This window comes from Oncorhynchus clarkii, chromosome 16 (genome assembly GCF_045791955.1).
Source record: "Oncorhynchus clarkii lewisi isolate Uvic-CL-2024 chromosome 16, UVic_Ocla_1.0, whole genome shotgun sequence".
NCBI classification, from domain to species: Eukaryota; Metazoa; Chordata; class Actinopteri; order Salmoniformes; family Salmonidae; genus Oncorhynchus; species Oncorhynchus clarkii.
This window is the reverse complement of record NC_092162.1, coordinates 5,783,048-5,801,980: the sequence shown is the minus strand read 5'-3', so window position 1 is coordinate 5,801,980 and position 18,933 is coordinate 5,783,048. Positions and strand designations below refer to the sequence as shown.

The 18,933-nt window shown below is 50.9% G+C and overlaps 1 protein-coding gene across 1 annotated transcript in view; it reads left to right on the top strand.

Annotated features, from left to right (window-relative positions):
* The window catches only part of LOC139367894 (mitochondrial calcium uptake 1), a 136,308-nt gene extending 117,806 nt beyond the window's left edge, over positions 1-18,502 (top strand). Inside the window, exons 12-14 of the mRNA XM_071106264.1 lie at positions 16,546-16,635; positions 17,427-18,239; positions 18,293-18,502. Coding sequence (XP_070962365.1) covers positions 16,546-16,635; positions 17,427-17,590 — 254 coding nt within the window. The 3' untranslated portion in view covers positions 17,591-18,239; positions 18,293-18,502. The remainder of the gene's footprint in view (positions 1-16,545; positions 16,636-17,426; positions 18,240-18,292) is intronic.
* The last annotated feature ends 431 nt before the right edge of the window (positions 18,503-18,933 follow it).

Genomic DNA, 18,933 nt, shown 5'->3' with positions numbered 1-18,933 from the left:
GTCAGAGCCCAGGTCTGACAGAACCTGTGGTTAACGGTCAGAGCCCAGGTCTGACAGAACCTGTGGTTAACGGTCAGAGCCCAGGTCTGACAGAACCTGTGGTTAACGGTCAAAGCCCAGGTCTGACAGAACCTGTGGTTAACGGTCAGAGCCCAGGTCTGACAGAACCTGTGGTTAACGGTCAAAGCCCAGGTCTGACAGAACCTGTGGTCAACGGTCAGAGCCCAGGTCTGACAGAACCTGTGGTTAACGGTCAGAGTCCAGGTCTGACGGAACCTGTGGTTAACGGTCAGAGCCCAGGTCTGACAGAACCTGTGGTCAACGGTCAGAGCCCAGGTCTGACAGAACCTGTGATTAACGGTCAGAGTCCAGGTCTGACAGAACCTGTGATTAACGGTCAGAGTCCAGGTCTGACAGAACCTGTGGTTAACGGTCAGAGTCCAGGTCTGACAGAACCTGTGGTTAACGGTCAGAGCCCAGGTCTGACAGAACCTGTGGTTAACGGTCAGAGCCCAGGTCTGACAGAACCTGTGGTTAACGGTCAGAGCCGAGCCCAGGTCTGACAGAACCTGTGGTTAACGGTCAGAGCCCAGGTCTGACAGAACCTGTGGTTAACGGTCAAAGCCCAGGTCTGACAGAACCTGTGGTTAACGGTCAGAGCCCAGGTCTGATAGAACCTGTGGTTAACGGTCAGAGCCCAGGTCTGACAGAACCTGTGGTTAACGGTCAGAGCCCAGGTCTGACAGAACCTGTGGTTAACGGTCAGAGCCGAGCCCAGGTCTGACAGAACCTGTGGTTAACGGTCAGAGCCCAGGTCTGACAGAACCTGTGGTTAACGGTCAAAGCCCAGGTCTGACAGAACCTGTGGTTAACGGTCAGAGCCCAGGTCTGACAGAACCTGTGGTTAACGGTCAGAGCCCAGGTCTGACAGAACCTGTGGTTAACGGTCAGAGCCCAGGTCTGATAGAACCTGTGGTTAACGGTCAGAGCCCAGGTCTGACAGAACCTGTGGTTAACGGTCAGAGCCCAGGTCTGACAGAACCTGTGGTTAACGGTCAGAGCCCAGGTCTGACAGAAACCGGGGGTTAACGGTCAGAGCCCAGGTCTGACAGAACCTGTGGTTAACGGTCAGAGCCCAGGTCTGACAGAACCTGTGGTTAACGGTCAGAGTCCAGGTCTGACGGAACCTGTGGTTAACGGTCAGAGCCCAGGTCTGACAGAACCTGTGGTCAACGGTCAGAGCCCAGGTCTGACAGAACCTGTGATTAACGGTCAGAGTCCAGGTCTGACAGAACCTGTGATTAACGGTCAGAGTCCAGGTCTGACAGAACCTGTGGTTAACGGTCAGAGTCCAGGTCTGACAGAACCTGTGGTTAACGGTCAGAGCCCAGGTCTGACAGAACCTGTGGTTAACGGTCAGAGCCCAGGTCTGTCAGAACCTGTGGTCAACGGTCAGAGCCCAGATCTGACAGAACCTGTGGTTAACGGTCAGAGCCCAGGTCTGACAGAACCTGTGGTTAACGGTCAGAGCCCAGGTCTGACAGAAACCGGGGGTTAACGGTCAGAGCCCAGGTCTGACAGAACCTGTGGTCAACGGTCAGAGCCCAGATCTGACAGAACCTGTGGTTAACGGTCAGAGTCCAGGTCTGACAGAACCTGTGGTTAACGGTCAGAGTCCAGGTCTGACAGAACCTGTGATTAACGGTCAGAGCCCAGGTCTGACAGAACCTGTGGTTAACGGTCAGAGTCCAGGTCTGACAGAACCTGTGGTTAACGGTCAGAGTCCAGGTCTGACAGAACCTGTGGTTAACGGTCAGAGCCCAGGTCTGACAGAACCTGTGGTTAACGGTCAGAGCCCAGGTCTGACAGAACCTGTGGTTAACGGTCAGAGCCCAGGTCTGACAGAACCTGTGGTTAACGGTCAGAGCCCAGGTCTGACAGAACCTGTGGTTAACGGTCAGAGCCCAGGTCTGACAGAACCTGTGGTTAACGGTCAGAGCCCAGGTCTGACAGAACCTGTGGTTAACGGTCAGAGCCCAGGTCTGACAGAACCTGTGGTTAACGGTCAGAGCCCAGGTCTGACAGAACCTGTGGTTAACGGTCAGAGCCCAGGTCTGACAGAACCTGTGGTTAACGGTCAGAGCCCAGGTCTGACAGAACCTGTGGTTAACGGTCAGAACCCAGGTCTGACAGAACCTGTGGTTAACGGTCAGAGCCCAGGTCTGACAGAACCTGTGGTCAACGGTCAGAGCCCAGACAGAACCTGTGGTTAACGGTCAGAGCCCAGGTCTGACAGAACCTGTGGTCAACGGTCAGAGCCCAGGTCTGACAGAACCTGTGGTCAACGGTCAGAGCCCAGGTCTGACAGAACCTGTGGTCAACGGTCAGAGCCCAGGTCTGACAGAACCTGTGGTTAACGGTCAGAGTCCAGGTCTGACAGAACCTGTGGTCAACGGTCAGAGCCCAGACAGAACCTGTGGTTAACGGTCAGAGCCCAGGTCTGACAGAACCTGTGGTCAACGGTCAGAGCCCAGGTCTGACAGAACCTGTGGTCAACGGTCAGAGCCCAGGTCTGACAGAACCTGTGGTCAACGGTCAGAGCCCAGGTCTGACAGAACCTGTGGTTAACGGTCAGAGCCCAGGTCTGACAGAACCTGTGGTCAACGGTCAGAGCCCAGGTCTGACAGAACCTGTGGTTAACGGTCAGAGTCCAGGTCTGACGGAACCTGTGGTTAACGGTCAGAGCCCAGGTCTGACAGAACCTGTGGTCAACGGTCAGAGCCCAGGTCTGACAGAACCTGTGATTAACGGTCAGAGCCCAGGTCTGTCAGAACCTGTGGTCAACGGTCAGAGCCCAGATCTGACAGAACCTGTGGTTAACGGTCAGAGTCCAGGTCTGACAGAACCTGTGGTTAACGGTCAGAGTCCAGGTCTGACAGAACCTGTGATTAACGGTCAGAGCCCAGGTCTGACAGAACCTGTGATTAACGGTCAGAGTCCAGGTCTGACAGAACCTGTGGTTAACGGTCAGAGTCCAGGTCTGACAGAACCTGTGGTTAACGGTCAGAGCCCAGGTCTGACAGAACCTGTGGTTAACGGTCAGAGCCCAGGTCTGACAGAACCTGTGGTCAACGGTCAGAGCCCAGGTCTGACAGAACATGTGGTTAACGGTCAGAGCCCAGGTCTGACAGAACCTGTGGTTAACGGTCAGAGCCCAGGTCTGACAGAACCTGTGGTTAACGGTCAGAGCCCAGGTCTGACAGAACCTGTGGTTAACGGTCAGAGCCCAGGTCTGACAGAACCTGTGGTTAACGGTCAGAACCCAGGTCTGACAGAACCTGTGGTTAACGGTCAGAGCCCAGGTCTGACAGAACCTGTGGTCAACGGTCAGAGCCCAGACAGAACCTGTGGTTAACGGTCAGAGCCCAGGTCTGACAGAACCTGTGGTCAACGGTCAGAGCCCAGGTCTGACAGAACCTGTGGTCAACGGTCAGAGCCCAGGTCTGACAGAACCTGTGGTCAACGGTCAGAGCCCAGGTCTGACAGAACCTGTGGTCAACGGTCAGAGCCCAGGTCTGACAGAACCTGTGGTTAACGGTCAAAGCCCAGGTCTGACAGAACCTGTGGTCAACGGTCAGAGCCCAGGTCTGACAGAACCTGTGGTTAACGGTCAAAGCCCAGGTCTGACAGAACCTGTGGTCAACGGTCAGAGCCCAGGTCTGACAGAACCTGTGGTTAACGGTCAGAGTCCAGGTCTGACGGAACCTGTGGTTAACGGTCAGAGCCCAGGTCTGACAGAACCTGTGGTCAACGGTCAGAGCCCAGGTCTGACAGAACCTGTGATTAACGGTCAGAGTCCAGGTCTGACAGAACCTGTGATTAACGGTCAGAGTCCAGGTCTGACAGAACCTGTGGTTAACGGTCAGAGTCCAGGTCTGACAGAACCTGTGGTTAACGGTCAGAGCCCAGGTCTGACAGAACCTGTGGTTAACGGTCAGAGCCCAGGTCTGACAGAACCTGTGGTTAACGGTCAGAGCCGAGCCCAGGTCTGACAGAACCTGTGGTTAACGGTCAGAGCCCAGGTCTGACAGAACCTGTGGTTAACGGTCAAAGCCCAGGTCTGACAGAACCTGTGGTTAACGGTCAGAGCCCAGGTCTGATAGAACCTGTGGTTAACGGTCAGAGCCCAGGTCTGACAGAACCTGTGGTTAACGGTCAGAGCCCAGGTCTGACAGAACCTGTGGTTAACGGTCAGAGCCGAGCCCAGGTCTGACAGAACCTGTGGTTAACGGTCAGAGCCCAGGTCTGACAGAACCTGTGGTTAACGGTCAAAGCCCAGGTCTGACAGAACCTGTGGTTAACGGTCAGAGCCCAGGTCTGATAGAACCTGTGGTTAACGGTCAGAGCCCAGGTCTGACAGAACCTGTGGTTAACGGTCAGAGCCCAGGTCTGACAGAACCTGTGGTTAACGGTCAGAGCCCAGGTCTGATAGAACCTGTGGTTAACGGTCAGAGCCCAGGTCTGACAGAACCTGTGGTTAACGGTCAGAGCCCAGGTCTGACAGAACCTGTGGTTAACGGTCAGAGCCCAGGTCTGACAGAACCTGTGGTTAACGGTCAGAGCCCAGGTCTGACAGAACCTGTGGTTAACGGTCAAAGCCCAGGTCTGACAGAACCTGTGGTTAACGGTCAGAGCCCAGGTCTGACAGAACCTGTGGTTAACGGTCAAAGCCCAGGTCTGACAGAACCTGTGGTCAACGGTCAGAGCCCAGGTCTGACAGAACCTGTGGTTAACGGTCAGAGTCCAGGTCTGACGGAACCTGTGGTTAACGGTCAGAGCCCAGGTCTGACAGAACCTGTGGTCAACGGTCAGAGCCCAGGTCTGACAGAACCTGTGATTAACGGTCAGAGTCCAGGTCTGACAGAACCTGTGATTAACGGTCAGAGTCCAGGTCTGACAGAACCTGTGGTTAACGGTCAGAGTCCAGGTCTGACAGAACCTGTGGTTAACGGTCAGAGCCCAGGTCTGACAGAACCTGTGGTTAACGGTCAGAGCCCAGGTCTGACAGAACCTGTGGTTAACGGTCAGAGCCGAGCCCAGGTCTGACAGAACCTGTGGTTAACGGTCAGAGCCCAGGTCTGACAGAACCTGTGGTTAACGGTCAAAGCCCAGGTCTGACAGAACCTGTGGTTAACGGTCAGAGCCCAGGTCTGATAGAACCTGTGGTTAACGGTCAGAGCCCAGGTCTGACAGAACCTGTGGTTAACGGTCAGAGCCCAGGTCTGACAGAACCTGTGGTTAACGGTCAGAGCCGAGCCCAGGTCTGACAGAACCTGTGGTTAACGGTCAGAGCCCAGGTCTGACAGAACCTGTGGTTAACGGTCAAAGCCCAGGTCTGACAGAACCTGTGGTTAACGGTCAGAGCCCAGGTCTGACAGAACCTGTGGTTAACGGTCAGAGCCCAGGTCTGACAGAACCTGTGGTTAACGGTCAGAGCCCAGGTCTGATAGAACCTGTGGTTAACGGTCAGAGCCCAGGTCTGACAGAACCTGTGGTTAACGGTCAGAGCCCAGGTCTGACAGAACCTGTGGTTAACGGTCAGAGCCCAGGTCTGACAGAAACCGGGGGTTAACGGTCAGAGCCCAGGTCTGACAGAACCTGTGGTTAACGGTCAGAGCCCAGGTCTGACAGAACCTGTGGTTAACGGTCAGAGCCCAGGTCTGACAGAACCTGTGGTTAACGGTCAGAGCCCAGGTCTGACAGAACCTGTGGTTAACGGTCAGAGCCCAGGTCTGACAGAACCTGTGGTTAACGGTCAGAGCCCAGGTCTGATAGAACCTGTGGTTAACGGTCAGAGCCCAGGTCTGACAGAACCTGTGGTTAACGGTCAGAGCCCAGGTCTGACAGAACCTGTGGTTAACGGTCAGAGTCCAGGTCTGACAGAACCTGTGGTTAACGGTCAGAGCCCAGGTCTGACAGAACCTGTGGTTAACGGTCAGAGCCCAGGTCTGACAGAACCTGTGGTTAACGGTCAGAACCCAGGTCTGACAGAACCTGTGGTTAACGGTCAGAGCCCAGGTCTGACAGAACCTGTGGTCAACGGTCAGAGCCCAGACAGAACCTGTGGTTAACGGTCAGAGCCCAGGTCTGACAGAACCTGTGGTCAACGGTCAGAGCCCAGACAGAACCTGTGGTTAACGGTCAGAGCCCAGGTCTGACAGAACCTGTGGTTAACGGTCAGAGCCCAGGTCTGACAGAACCTGTGGTCAACGGTCAGAGCCCAGGTCTGACAGAACCTGTGGTTAACGGTCAGAGCCCAGGTCTGACAGAAGCTGTGGTCAACGGTCAGAGCCCAGGTCTGACAGAACCTGTGGTTAACGGTCAGAGCCCAGGTCTGACAGAACCTGTGGTTAACGGTCAGAGCCCAGGTCTGATAGAACCTGTGGTTAACGGTCAGAGCCCAGGTCTGACAGAACCTGTGGTTAACGGTCAGAGCCCAGGTCTGACAGAACCTGTGGTTAACGGTCAGAGTCCAGGTCTGACAGAACCTGTGGTTAACGGTCAGAGCCCAGGTCTGACAGAACCTGTGGTTAACGGTCAGAGCCCAGGTCTGACAGAACCTGTGGTTAACGGTCAGAACCCAGGTCTGACAGAACCTGTGGTTAACGGTCAGAGCCCAGGTCTGACAGAACCTGTGGTCAACGGTCAGAGCCCAGACAGAACCTGTGGTTAACGGTCAGAGCCCAGGTCTGACAGAACCTGTGGTCAACGGTCAGAGCCCAGACAGAACCTGTGGTTAACGGTCAGAGCCCAGGTCTGACAGAACCTGTGGTTAACGGTCAGAGCCCAGGTCTGACAGAACCTGTGGTTAACGGTCAGAGCCCAGGTCTGACAGAACCTGTGGTCAACGGTCAGAGCCCAGGTCTGACAGAAGCTGTGGTCAACGGTCAGAGCCCAGGTCTGACAGAACCTGTGGTTAACGGTCAGAGTCCAGGTCTGACAGAACCTGTGGTTAACGGTCAGAGCCCAGGTCTGACGGAACCTGTGGTCAACGGTCAGAGCCCAGGTCTGACAGAACCTGTGGTTAACGGTCAGAGTCCAGGTCTGACAGAACCTGTGGTTAACGGTCAGAGCCCAGGTCTGACAGAACCTGTGGTTAACGGTCAGAGCCCAGGTCTGTCAGAACCTGTGGTCAACGGTCAGAGCCCAGATCTGACAGAACCTGTGGTTAACGGTCAGAGCCCAGACAGAACCTGTGGTTAACGGTCAGAGCCCAGGTCTGACAGAACCTGTGGTTAACGGTCAGAGCCCAGGTCTGACAGAACCTGTGGTTAACGGTCAGAGCCCAGGTCTGACAGAACCTGTGGTTAACGGTCAGAGTCCAGGTCTGACAGAACCTGTGATTAACGGTCAGAGCCCAGGTCTGACAGAACCTGTGATTAACGGTCAGAGCCCAGACAGAACCTGTGGTTAACGGTCAGAGCCCAGGTCTGACAGAACCTGTGGTTAACGGTCAGAGCCCAGGTCTGACAGAACCTGTGGTTAACGGTCAGAGCCCAGGTCTGACAGAACCTGTGGTTAACGGTCAGAGCCCAGGTCTGTCAGAACCTGTGGTCAACGGTCAGAGCCCAGATCTGACAGAACCTGTGGTTAACGGTCAGAGCCCAGACAGAACCTGTGGTTAACGGTCAGAGCCCAGGTCTGACAGAACCTGTGGTTAACGGTCAGAGCCCAGGTCTGACAGAACCTGTGGTTAACGGTCAGAGCCCAGGTCTGACAGAACCTGTGGTTAACGGTCAGAGTCCAGGTCTGACAGAACCTGTGATTAACGGTCAGAGCCCAGGTCTGACAGAACCTGTGATTAACGGTCAGAGCCCAGACAGAACCTGTGGTTAACGGTCAGAGCCCAGGTCTGACAGAACCTGTGGTTAACGGTCAGAGCCCAGGTCTGACAGAACCTGTGGTTAACGGTCAGAGCCCAGGTCTGACAGAACCTGTGGTTAACGGTCAGAGCCCAGGTCTGTCAGAACCTGTGGTTAAAGGTCAGAGCCCAGGTCTGACAGAACCTGTGGTTAACGGTCAGAGTCCAGGTCTGTCAGAACCTGTGGTTAAAGGTCAGAGCCCAGGTCTGTCAGAACCTGTGGTTAACGGTCAGAGCCCAGGTCTGACAGAACCTGTGGTTAGCGGTCAGAGCCCAGGTCTGACAGAACCTGTGGTTAACGGTCAGAGCCCAGGTCTGACAGAACCTGTGGTCAACGGTCAGAGCCCAGGTCTGACAGAACCTGTGGTCAACGGTCAGAGCCCAGGTCTGACAGAACCTGTGGTTAACGGTCAGAGTCCAGGTCTGACAGAACCTGTGGTTAACGGTCAGAGCCCAGGTCTGACAGAACCTGTGGTTAACGGTCAGAGCCCAGGTCTGACAGAACCTGTGGTTAACGGTCAGAACCCAGGTCTGACAGAACCTGTGGTTAACGGTCAGAGCCCAGGTCTGACAGAACCTGTGGTCAACGGTCAGAGCCCAGACAGAACCTGTGGTTAACGGTCAGAGCCCAGGTCTGACAGAACCTGTGGTCAACGGTCAGAGCCCAGACAGAACCTGTGGTTAACGGTCAGAGCCCAGGTCTGACAGAACCTGTGGTTAACGGTCAGAGCCCAGGTCTGACAGAACCTGTGGTTAACGGTCAGAGCCCAGGTCTGACAGAACCTGTGGTCAACGGTCAGAGCCCAGGTCTGACAGAAGCTGTGGTCAACGGTCAGAGCCCAGGTCTGACAGAACCTGTGGTTAACGGTCAGAGTCCAGGTCTGACAGAACCTGTGGTTAACGGTCAGAGCCCAGGTCTGACGGAACCTGTGGTCAACGGTCAGAGCCCAGGTCTGACAGAACCTGTGGTTAACGGTCAGAGTCCAGGTCTGACAGAACCTGTGGTTAACGGTCAGAGCCCAGGTCTGACAGAACCTGTGGTTAACGGTCAGAGCCCAGGTCTGTCAGAACCTGTGGTCAACGGTCAGAGCCCAGATCTGACAGAACCTGTGGTTAACGGTCAGAGCCCAGACAGAACCTGTGGTTAACGGTCAGAGCCCAGGTCTGACAGAACCTGTGGTTAACGGTCAGAGCCCAGGTCTGACAGAACCTGTGGTTAACGGTCAGAGCCCAGGTCTGACAGAACCTGTGGTTAACGGTCAGAGTCCAGGTCTGACAGAACCTGTGATTAACGGTCAGAGCCCAGGTCTGACAGAACCTGTGATTAACGGTCAGAGCCCAGACAGAACCTGTGGTTAACGGTCAGAGCCCAGGTCTGACAGAACCTGTGGTTAACGGTCAGAGCCCAGGTCTGACAGAACCTGTGGTTAACGGTCAGAGCCCAGGTCTGACAGAACCTGTGGTTAACGGTCAGAGCCCAGGTCTGTCAGAACCTGTGGTCAACGGTCAGAGCCCAGATCTGACAGAACCTGTGGTTAACGGTCAGAGCCCAGACAGAACCTGTGGTTAACGGTCAGAGCCCAGGTCTGACAGAACCTGTGGTTAACGGTCAGAGCCCAGGTCTGACAGAACCTGTGGTTAACGGTCAGAGCCCAGGTCTGACAGAACCTGTGGTTAACGGTCAGAGTCCAGGTCTGACAGAACCTGTGATTAACGGTCAGAGCCCAGGTCTGACAGAACCTGTGATTAACGGTCAGAGCCCAGACAGAACCTGTGGTTAACGGTCAGAGCCCAGGTCTGACAGAACCTGTGGTTAACGGTCAGAGCCCAGGTCTGACAGAACCTGTGGTTAACGGTCAGAGCCCAGGTCTGACAGAACCTGTGGTTAACGGTCAGAGCCCAGGTCTGTCAGAACCTGTGGTTAAAGGTCAGAGCCCAGGTCTGACAGAACCTGTGGTTAACGGTCAGAGTCCAGGTCTGTCAGAACCTGTGGTTAAAGGTCAGAGCCCAGGTCTGTCAGAACCTGTGGTTAACGGTCAGAGCCCAGGTCTGACAGAACCTGTGGTTAGCGGTCAGAGCCCAGGTCTGACAGAACCTGTGGTTAACGGTCAGAGCCCAGGTCTGACAGAACCTGTGGTCAACGGTCAGAGCCCTGGTCTGACAGAACCTGTGGTCAACGGTCAGAGCCCAGGTCTGACAGAACCTGTGGTTAACGGTCAGAGCCCAGGTCTGTCAGAACCTGTGGTTAAAGGTCAGAGCCCAGGTCTGACAGAACCTGTGGTTAACGGTCAGAGTCCAGGTCTGTCAGAACCTGTGGTTAAAGGTCAGAGCCCAGGTCTGTCAGAACCTGTGGTTAACGGTCAGAGCCCAGGTCTGACAGAACCTGTGGTTAGCGGTCAGAGCCCAGGTCTGACAGAACCTGTGGTTAACGGTCAGAGCCCAGGTCTGACAGAACCTGTGGTCAACGGTCAGAGCCCAGGTCTGACAGAACCTGTGGTCAACGGTCAGAGCCCAGGTCTGACAGAACCTGTGGTCAACGGTCAGAGCCCAGGTCTGACAGAACCTGTGGTCAACGGTCAGAGCCCAGGTCTGACAGAACCTGTGGTCAACGGTCAGAGCCCAGGTCTGACCGAACCTGTGAAGATGATCTAGGTGCTGCTCCCACTTTAGTGGGAGATAGCAGCACCAGGTCATCTGTCTACAACAGATACTTGATTTCAGTGTTGTGTAGGGTGATACCAGATGCTTCCGATTCTTCTAATGTTTTTTTGCCAATTCATTAATGTAGATGTTAAATAGTGTTGGACTTATTGGGCAGCCCTGTTTCACTCCCCGTCCCTGAGAGAAGAAGTCTGTTTGCTTGTTGTTAATTCATTAATGTAGATGTTAAACAGTGTTGGACTTATTGGGCAGCCCTGTTTCACTCCCCGTCCCTGAGAGAAGAAGTCTGTTGGCTTGTTGTTAATTCATTAATGTAGATGTTAAATAGTGTTGGGCTTATTGGGCAGCCCTGTTTCACTCCCCGTCCCTGAGAGAAGAAGTCTGTTTGCTTGTTGTTAATTCATTAATGTAGATGTTAAATAGTGTTGGACTTATTGGGCAGCCCTGTTTCTCTCCCCGTCCCTGAGAGAAGAAGTCTGTTTGCTTGTTGTTAATTCATTAATGTAGATGTTAAATAGTGTTGGACTTATTGGGCAGCCCTGTTTCTCTCCCCGTCCCTGAGAGAAGAAGTCTGTTTGCTTGTTGTTAATTCATTAATGTAGATGTTAAATAGTGTTGGACTTATTGGGCAGCCCTGTTTCACTCCCCGTCCCTGAGAGAAGAAGTCTGTTTGCTTGTTGTTAATTCATTAATGTAGATGTTGAATAGTGTTGGACTTATTGGGCAGCCCTGTTTCACTCCCCGTCCCTGAGAGAAGAAGTCTGTTTGCTTGTTAACCAGACATTTGTTTTTAGTGTACATTGATTTAATAACATCATATGTTTTCCATCCAATACCACTTTCTATTAGTTTATAAAAAAGACCATGGTGCCAAATTGAATCAAATGCTTTCTTGAAATCTACAAAACACGAGTAGATTTTTCCTTTGTTTTGGTTTACTTGTTTATCAATTAGAGTGTGGAGGGTATAAATGTGGTCTCTCTCACTCTCTCTCTCTCTATCTCTCTCTCTCTCGCTCTCGCTGTCTCTCTCTCTCTCTTGCTCGCTCTCGCTGTCTCTCTCGCTGTCTCTCTCTCTCTCGCTGTCTCTCTCGCTGTCTCTCTCGCTGTCTCTCTCTCTCTCACTGTCTCTCTCGCTGTCTCTCTCTCTCTCGCTGTCTCTCTTGCTGTCTCTCTCTCTCTCTCTCGCCGTCTGTCTCTCTCTCTCTCGCTTTCTCTCGCCGTCTGTCTCTCTCTCTCCCTGTTTCCTTTCTCTCTGGTGTTGTGATCAATGGTCCTCATAGAGACTAAAGATATATTTTATCACCTTAATAATTGTTTTTTCACAGTACCTCTACTATTCTCTTCTGACCCACGGGGTGTTTGTCTGCTAGCTAGGCAGCCTATCTCTCTTCCTCTCCTCTAGGGTCTATGTTATTGATCCCAGCTGCCTCCGACTCCTGTTCATGTGTCCACTCTGTATTTCTTTTTAAAACAATTTATTAGTTTACTCTCTGCAGTCATGCAAAATCTTCCTTTTCTCGTTCTCTCTCCTCCCTCAACCGCTATGAAGCATGTGGCTTGATTTCTCTCCCATCCCTCCTTTTGTTCTCTCTCTCGCTCTCTTTACACCTCTCCTTCTCTTTACACCTCTCCTTCTCTTCCCCTCTCTTTACACCTCTCCTTCTCTTCCCCTCTTCTTCTCTTCCCCTCTATCTCAAATCAATGGGCTTTATTGGCATGTGAAACATATGTTAACATTGCCAAAGCAAGTGAAATAGATAATGAAAATGAACAGTAAACATTACACTCACAAAAGTGTAAAGACATTTCAAATATTATGTGAAAATAGTTCAAGTACAAAAGGGAAAATAAATAAACATAAATATGGGTTGTATTTACAATGGTGTTTGTTCTTCACTGGTTGACCTTTTCTCGTGATGAAACACTGTGGAATTTCACCCAGTAGATATGGGAGTTTATCAAAATCGGGTTTATTTTTAAAATTATTTTGTGGGTATGTGTAATCTGAGGGAAATATGTGTCTCTAATATTGGTCATGCGTTTGGCAGGAGGTTAGGAAGTGCAGCTCAGTTTCCACCTCATTTTGTGGGCAGTGAGCACATAGCCTGTCTTCTCTTGAGAGCCATGTCTGCCTACGGCGGCCTTTCTCAATAGCAAGGCTATGCTCACTGTATTTTGTACATAGTCAGCTTTCCTTAAGTCACTTCTCTTCAAATTAGCTGTTTCGGGCCGTTTTAGCCACACCCTTTTTGCAGACAGGTGTATAAAATCGAGCACACAGCCATGCAATCTCCATAGCCCAACATTGGCAGTAGAATGGCCTTACTGAAGAGCTCAGTGACTTTCAACATGGCACCATGCCACTTTTCCAACAAGTCCATTAGTAAAATATCTTCCCTGCTAGAGCTGCTCCGGTCAACTGGTAAGGGCTGTTGTTGTGAAGTGGAAACATCTAGGAGCAACAACGGCTCAGCCCCGAAGTGGTACTGAAGGAATAAAAAGGATGATATCAGACTGTAGTGGTCACATCAGCTGGTACTGGTACGTGTTATTTGTTCTGGAGAGTAGGTCTAAAACGAGACAGTAGTGGATGAATGGACATAGATTTTACGTTTGAGTGCAACTTGCTATAAATGGACGTTTGTCTTATTACAGATAAGTATTGATTATTCCATAGTGTTTTGAGCCTTACTTTTATCCATTACAACACACAGTTGCTCTTTTGCAGCAATAACCATTCCATTTTGTATTTCTTGCGTATTTACTAGTTAAAGACTGACAGGAAAGGTAGGAAGAGAGGCTTTGTTAGAATAGCAGTGGGTCAGATTAGATTCGAACCCAGACTCACACTGTTACGTATTCTAGAGGCAGTGGCAGTATAACTTCTGCTGAGGCACGACACATTCAGACACTTTTAAGGACTTATCACCCAAGTGCTGAGTGTCTCTTATAGGCATCGACCCTCCAAGGAAAACTCTCAATGAAACGTCCATTTACACACTTTTTACCGTCCTTGGTAGTAGATGTGTAAAAATTGTCTGTCAGTAACTGTTTGTCAGGAGCTTCATGTAATGGGTTTCCATGGCCGAGCAGCCTCACACAAGCCTAAGATCATCATGTGGAATGCCAAGCGTCATCTGGAGTGGTTTAAAGCTCGCCGCCATTGGACTCTGAAGCAGTGCAAACGCGTTCTGGAGTGATGAATCACGCTTCACCGTCTGACACTCTGACGAACAAATCTGGGTTTGACAGATGCCAGGAGAACGCTACCTGCCACAATGCTTAGTGCCCACTCTAAAGTTTGGTGGAGGAGGAATAATGGTCTGGGGCTGTTTTTCATGGTTCCCGGCCCCTTAGTTCCAGTGAAGGGAAATCTTAACGCTAAAGACATTCTAGACCAGGCCTGGGCAAATACTGGCGACCTGATTCAATGCAGCCTGCGGAATCCTGCTCGGATCTAAAGAAGTTGCGATTAGTACATTTAAAAAAAATGTTTAATGTTTTATTCAAATTAAAAGCCCAATGAATATTCGCCTTTGTAATGATTTAACGCTCACCTCTTGTGGGACATTTATTTTCAAGGAGTGTAATAAATATCAACTGACAGGCTGACACACACGGCACAGTTACAAATAGTAGCTAGCTAGAAATTGCGCAAAAAATTGTTTGTTTTTTTCAAAGAAGTAGACAATGAATGTAGGGTGTTCCAGCAAGAGTGGACATGGAAATATGTATTTTTTTGAGGTATCAGCTGTGTGCAAAGAAAGCATTGCTGTCTTGAAAGACTACAACTTGTCCTGACACTTCCAGACGAAGCACGCAGAGAAATACAGGAATGTGTCTTCTGAGCAGAGGACAGGTGCATCGAAAGAGTTGCTTTCTCAAGTTGCAAAAGCAGCAAGGACTTTTCACAAAAACTGCATTCAGTAAACAAAGGGAATTGCGAGAGCTAGCTATGTACTGTCCCACAAAATTGCTAAACATAGCAAGGCGTTCGCTGAGGGAGAATGCACACCAACGTGAGATGGCCGAGTTTGGGGGAAGGTGCTTTAAAAGGGTGTAGGGGGACCTGAAGTCTGAGATGGTTTGAGTTTTTCCGAATGAAAGGAAAATATGTGGATTTGCCTCAACTGAAACATAAAGAATGGTTGGCTGATTTGTTTGTTTTTTTACCTTCCATGGGCATCATGAATTAACTGAATTCCAAACTACAAGGGACATTTTGCACGTCAGATGTACAGCCTTTGTCAAAGGCTTCAAGGGAACGTTACTCCTCCTGACCCGTCAAGTAGAAGCCAACAATCTCCCCCACCTCCCGAGGGGGGGGGGGGGGGGGGGGGGGGGGGGGTGTATATAACACTGAGACGTTGTATTTAACATTCTCTCTCATCCTCTCTGTCCTGCTATCCCTCTCTCTCATCCTCTCTGTCCTGCTATCCCTCTCTCCTCTTCCATCTCTCTCTCTCATCCTCTCTGTCCTGCTATCCCTCTATCTTCTATCATTCTCTCCTCTTCCATCTCTCTCTCTCTCATCCTCTCTGTCCTTCTATCCCTCTCTCCTCTTCCATCTCTCTCTCTCATCCTCTCTGTCCTGCTATCCCTCTCTCCTCTTCCATCTCTCTCTCATCCTCTCTGTCCTTCTATCCCTCTCTCCTCTTCCATCTCTCTCTCCTGCTATCCCTATCATTCTCTCTCCTCTTCCATCTCTCTCTCTCTCATCCTCTCTGTTCTGCTATCCCTCTCTTATATCATTCTCTCTCCTCCATCTGTCTCTCTCTCTCATCCTCTCTATCCCTCTATCTTCTATCATTCTCTCTCCTCTTCCATCTCTTTCTCTCATCCTCTATCCCTCTATCTTCTATCATTCTCTCTCCTCCATCTCTCTCTCTCTCTCTCTCATCCTCTCTATCCCTCTATCTTCTATCATTCTCTCTCCTCTTCCATCTCTCTCTCATCCTCTATCCCTCTATCTTCTATCATTATCTCTCCTCTTCCATCTCTCTCTCATCCTCTATCCCTCTATCTTCTATCATTCTCTCTCCTCTTCCATCTCTCTCTCTCATCCTCTATCCCTCTATCATTCTCTCTCCTCTTCCATCTCTTTCTCTCATCCTCTATCTTCTATCATTCTCTCTCCTCCATCTCTCTCTCTCTCTCTCATCCTCTATCCCTCTATCTTATATCATTCTCTCTCCTCTTCCATCTCTCTCTCATCCTCTATCCCTCTATCTTCTATCATTCTCTCTCCTCTTCCATCTCTTTCTCTCATCCTCTATCTTCTATCATTCTCTCTCCTCCATCTCTCTCTCTCTCTCTCATCCTCTATCCCTCTATCTTATATCATTCTCTCTCCTCTTCCATCTCTCTCTCATCCTCTATCCCTCTATCTTCTATCATTCTCTCTCCTCTTCCATCTCTTTCTCTCATCCTCTATCCCTCTATCTTCTATCATTCTCTCTCCTCCATCTCTCTCTCTCTCTCTCTCATCCTCTCTATCCCTCTATCATTCTCTCTCCTCCATCTCTCTCTCTCATCCTCTCTATCCCTCTATCTTCTATCATTATCTCTCCTCTTCCATCTCTCTCTCATCCTCTATCCCTCTATCTTCTATCATTCTCTCTCCTCTTCCATCTCTCTCTCATCCTCTATCCCTCTATCTTATATCATTCTCTCTCCTCTTCCATCTCTTTCTCTCATCCTCTATCCCTCTATCTTCTATCATTCTCTCTCCTCCATCTCTCTCTCTCTCTCTCTCTCATCCTCTCTATCCCTATATCATTCTCTCTCCTCCATCTCTCTCTCTCATCCTCTCTATCCCTCTATCTTCTATCATTCTCTCTCCTCTTCCATCTCTCTCTCTCATCCTCTATCCCTCTATCTTATATCATTCTCTCTCTCTCTCTCTCATCCTCTCTATCCCTCTATCTTCTATCATTCTCTCCTCTTCCATCTCTCTCTCAGCCACGATGAAGCAGGTGGCTCGTACAGTGGCTAAAGTGGAGCTGTCGGATCATGTGTGTGATGTCGTGTTCGCTCTGTTCGACTGCGATGGTGAGTAGGTGTTCATTGTTCCATGTTTATATTAATGCGAGATGCTTTCTCTCAATAGTATTATTAGTTAACAAAATATATCTCCCCTTAATACAACTATCTCTCACTCCTCTCTCTCCCCCTACCTCTCTCTGCTCCCTCCTCCTTCCCTCCCTCCCTCTCTCTGCTCCCTCCTCCTTCCCTCTCCCCCTCTCTCTGCTCCCTCCTCCTTCCCTCCCTCCCTCTCTCTGCTCCCTCCTCCTTCCCTCTCCCTCCTTCCCCCCCTACCTCTCTCTGCTCCCTCCTCCTTCCCTCCCTCCCTCTCTCTGCTCCCTCCTCCTTCCCTCCCTCCCTCCCTCCCTCTCTCTGCTCCCTCCTCCTTCCCTCTCCCTCCCTCCCCCCCTACCTCTCTCTGCTCCCTCCTCCTTCCCTCCCTCCCTCTCTCTGCTCCCTCCTCCTTCCCTCCCTCCCTCCCTCTCTCTGCTCCCTCCTCCTTCCCTCCCTCCCTCCCTCTCTCTGCTCCCTCCTCCTTCCCTCTCCCTCCCTCCCCCCTACCTCTCTCTGCTCCCTCCTCCTTCCCTCCCTCCCTCTCTCTGCTCCCTCCTCCTTCCCTCCCTCCCTCCCTCCCTCTCTCTGCTCCCTCCTCCTTCCCTCTCCCTCCCTCCCCCCTACCTCTCTCTGCTCCCTCCTCCTTCCCTCTCCCTCCCTCCCTCCCTCCCTCCCTCCCTCCCTCCCTCCCTCCCTCCCTCCCTCCCTCCCTCCCTCCCTCCCTCTCTCTGCTCCCTCCTCCTTCCCTCCCTCCCTCTCCCTAGGTAATGGAGAACTGAGTAATAAGGAGTTTATAGCCATAATGAAACAGCGCCTGATGCGAGGTCTAGAGAAACCTAAAGACATGGGTTTCACCCGGTTGGTACGAGCCATGGTGAAATGTGCCCAAGACACCGCATGGGACTTCGCCATGCCAAAACAGAATTAGACACCTGTGTGTGTGTGTGTCATGCCCAAGCAGCATTAAGGATGGGAGGGATGTGTGTGTGCTTGGGCAGGCGTGAGAATGTTCGAGTGACGAAAAGGGAGCTGCTCCTCCACACAACTCTAACCGTCGATGACGTCTTCTGGCTCTCTGTGTCTCTGTGTGTGTCTCTCTCTGTGTGTGTCTCTCTCTGTGTGTCTCTCTCTCTCGCTCTGTGTCTCCCACTCTCTCTCTCGCTCTCTCTGTGTGTGTCTCTCTCGCTCTGTGTGTCTCTCTCTCGCTCTGTGTGTCTCTCTCTCGCTCTGTGTGTCTCTCTCTCTCTCTCTCTCTCTCTCGCTCTCTCTGTGTCTCGGATTAAAAGCATATAGTTAATTGGCAACAATAGATGTTATAACTCATATCTGTTCACACCAATTAAAGACATCAAACTCATTATGACATCAGCTCTGGTGTAAACATAATCAATCATGTTACTACAATATGGTTCTTTCATCCCAAATGACACCCTATTCCCTATGTAGTGCACTACTGTAGACCAGGGCCCTATGGGGAATGGCACCCTATTCCCTATGTAGTGCACTACTTTAGACCAGAACCCTATGGGTCTTCTTATGGGCCCTGGTCAAGTGTAGTGCACTACATAGGGAATAGGGTGCTATTCCCCATAGGGCCCTGGTCTACAGTAGTGCACTACATAGGGAATAGGGTGCCATTTTGAGATGCTGATGCGGAAGTTTGTCCTAAGAGGCTTTCCATGGACGGCGCTCCGCAATGCATCATGGGTATTATTAGGGGATGGGAGTTATAGTCTTGTATATTTATTGTTTTGCGATTTGTAGTAATTGTCTTGGCGAATGTAATGTAAACAAACACAACCTTTTTTCCTGAATAAGGATTAAACAGCATTTTATAAACCCTCGTTATACTTTAGAGGATTTATGTTTGACTGCAAAACACAACACAAGAAATCCTGTTACTCCCTCAATTCAAAGGTTAAAGGATTAGTTTAAATCACGTGGAATGTCTCTCTAAAATAGGTGTCTCTCTATGAGGCTGTTCCATCTCTCTCCTCTTCCATCTCTCTCATCCTCTGTCCTTCTATCCCTCTATCTAATGTGTCTCGAAGATATTGTACAACTGTACAGACTCTCTATAAGACTGTTCCATCTCTCTCCTCTTCCATCTCTCTCATCCTCTCTGTCCTTCTATCCCTCTATCTAATGTGTCTCTCTATGAGGCTGTTCCATCTCTCTCCTCTTCCATCTCTCTCTCATCCTCTCTGTCCTTCTATCCCTCTATCTAATGTGTCTCGAAGATATTGTACAACTGTACAGACTCTCTATGAG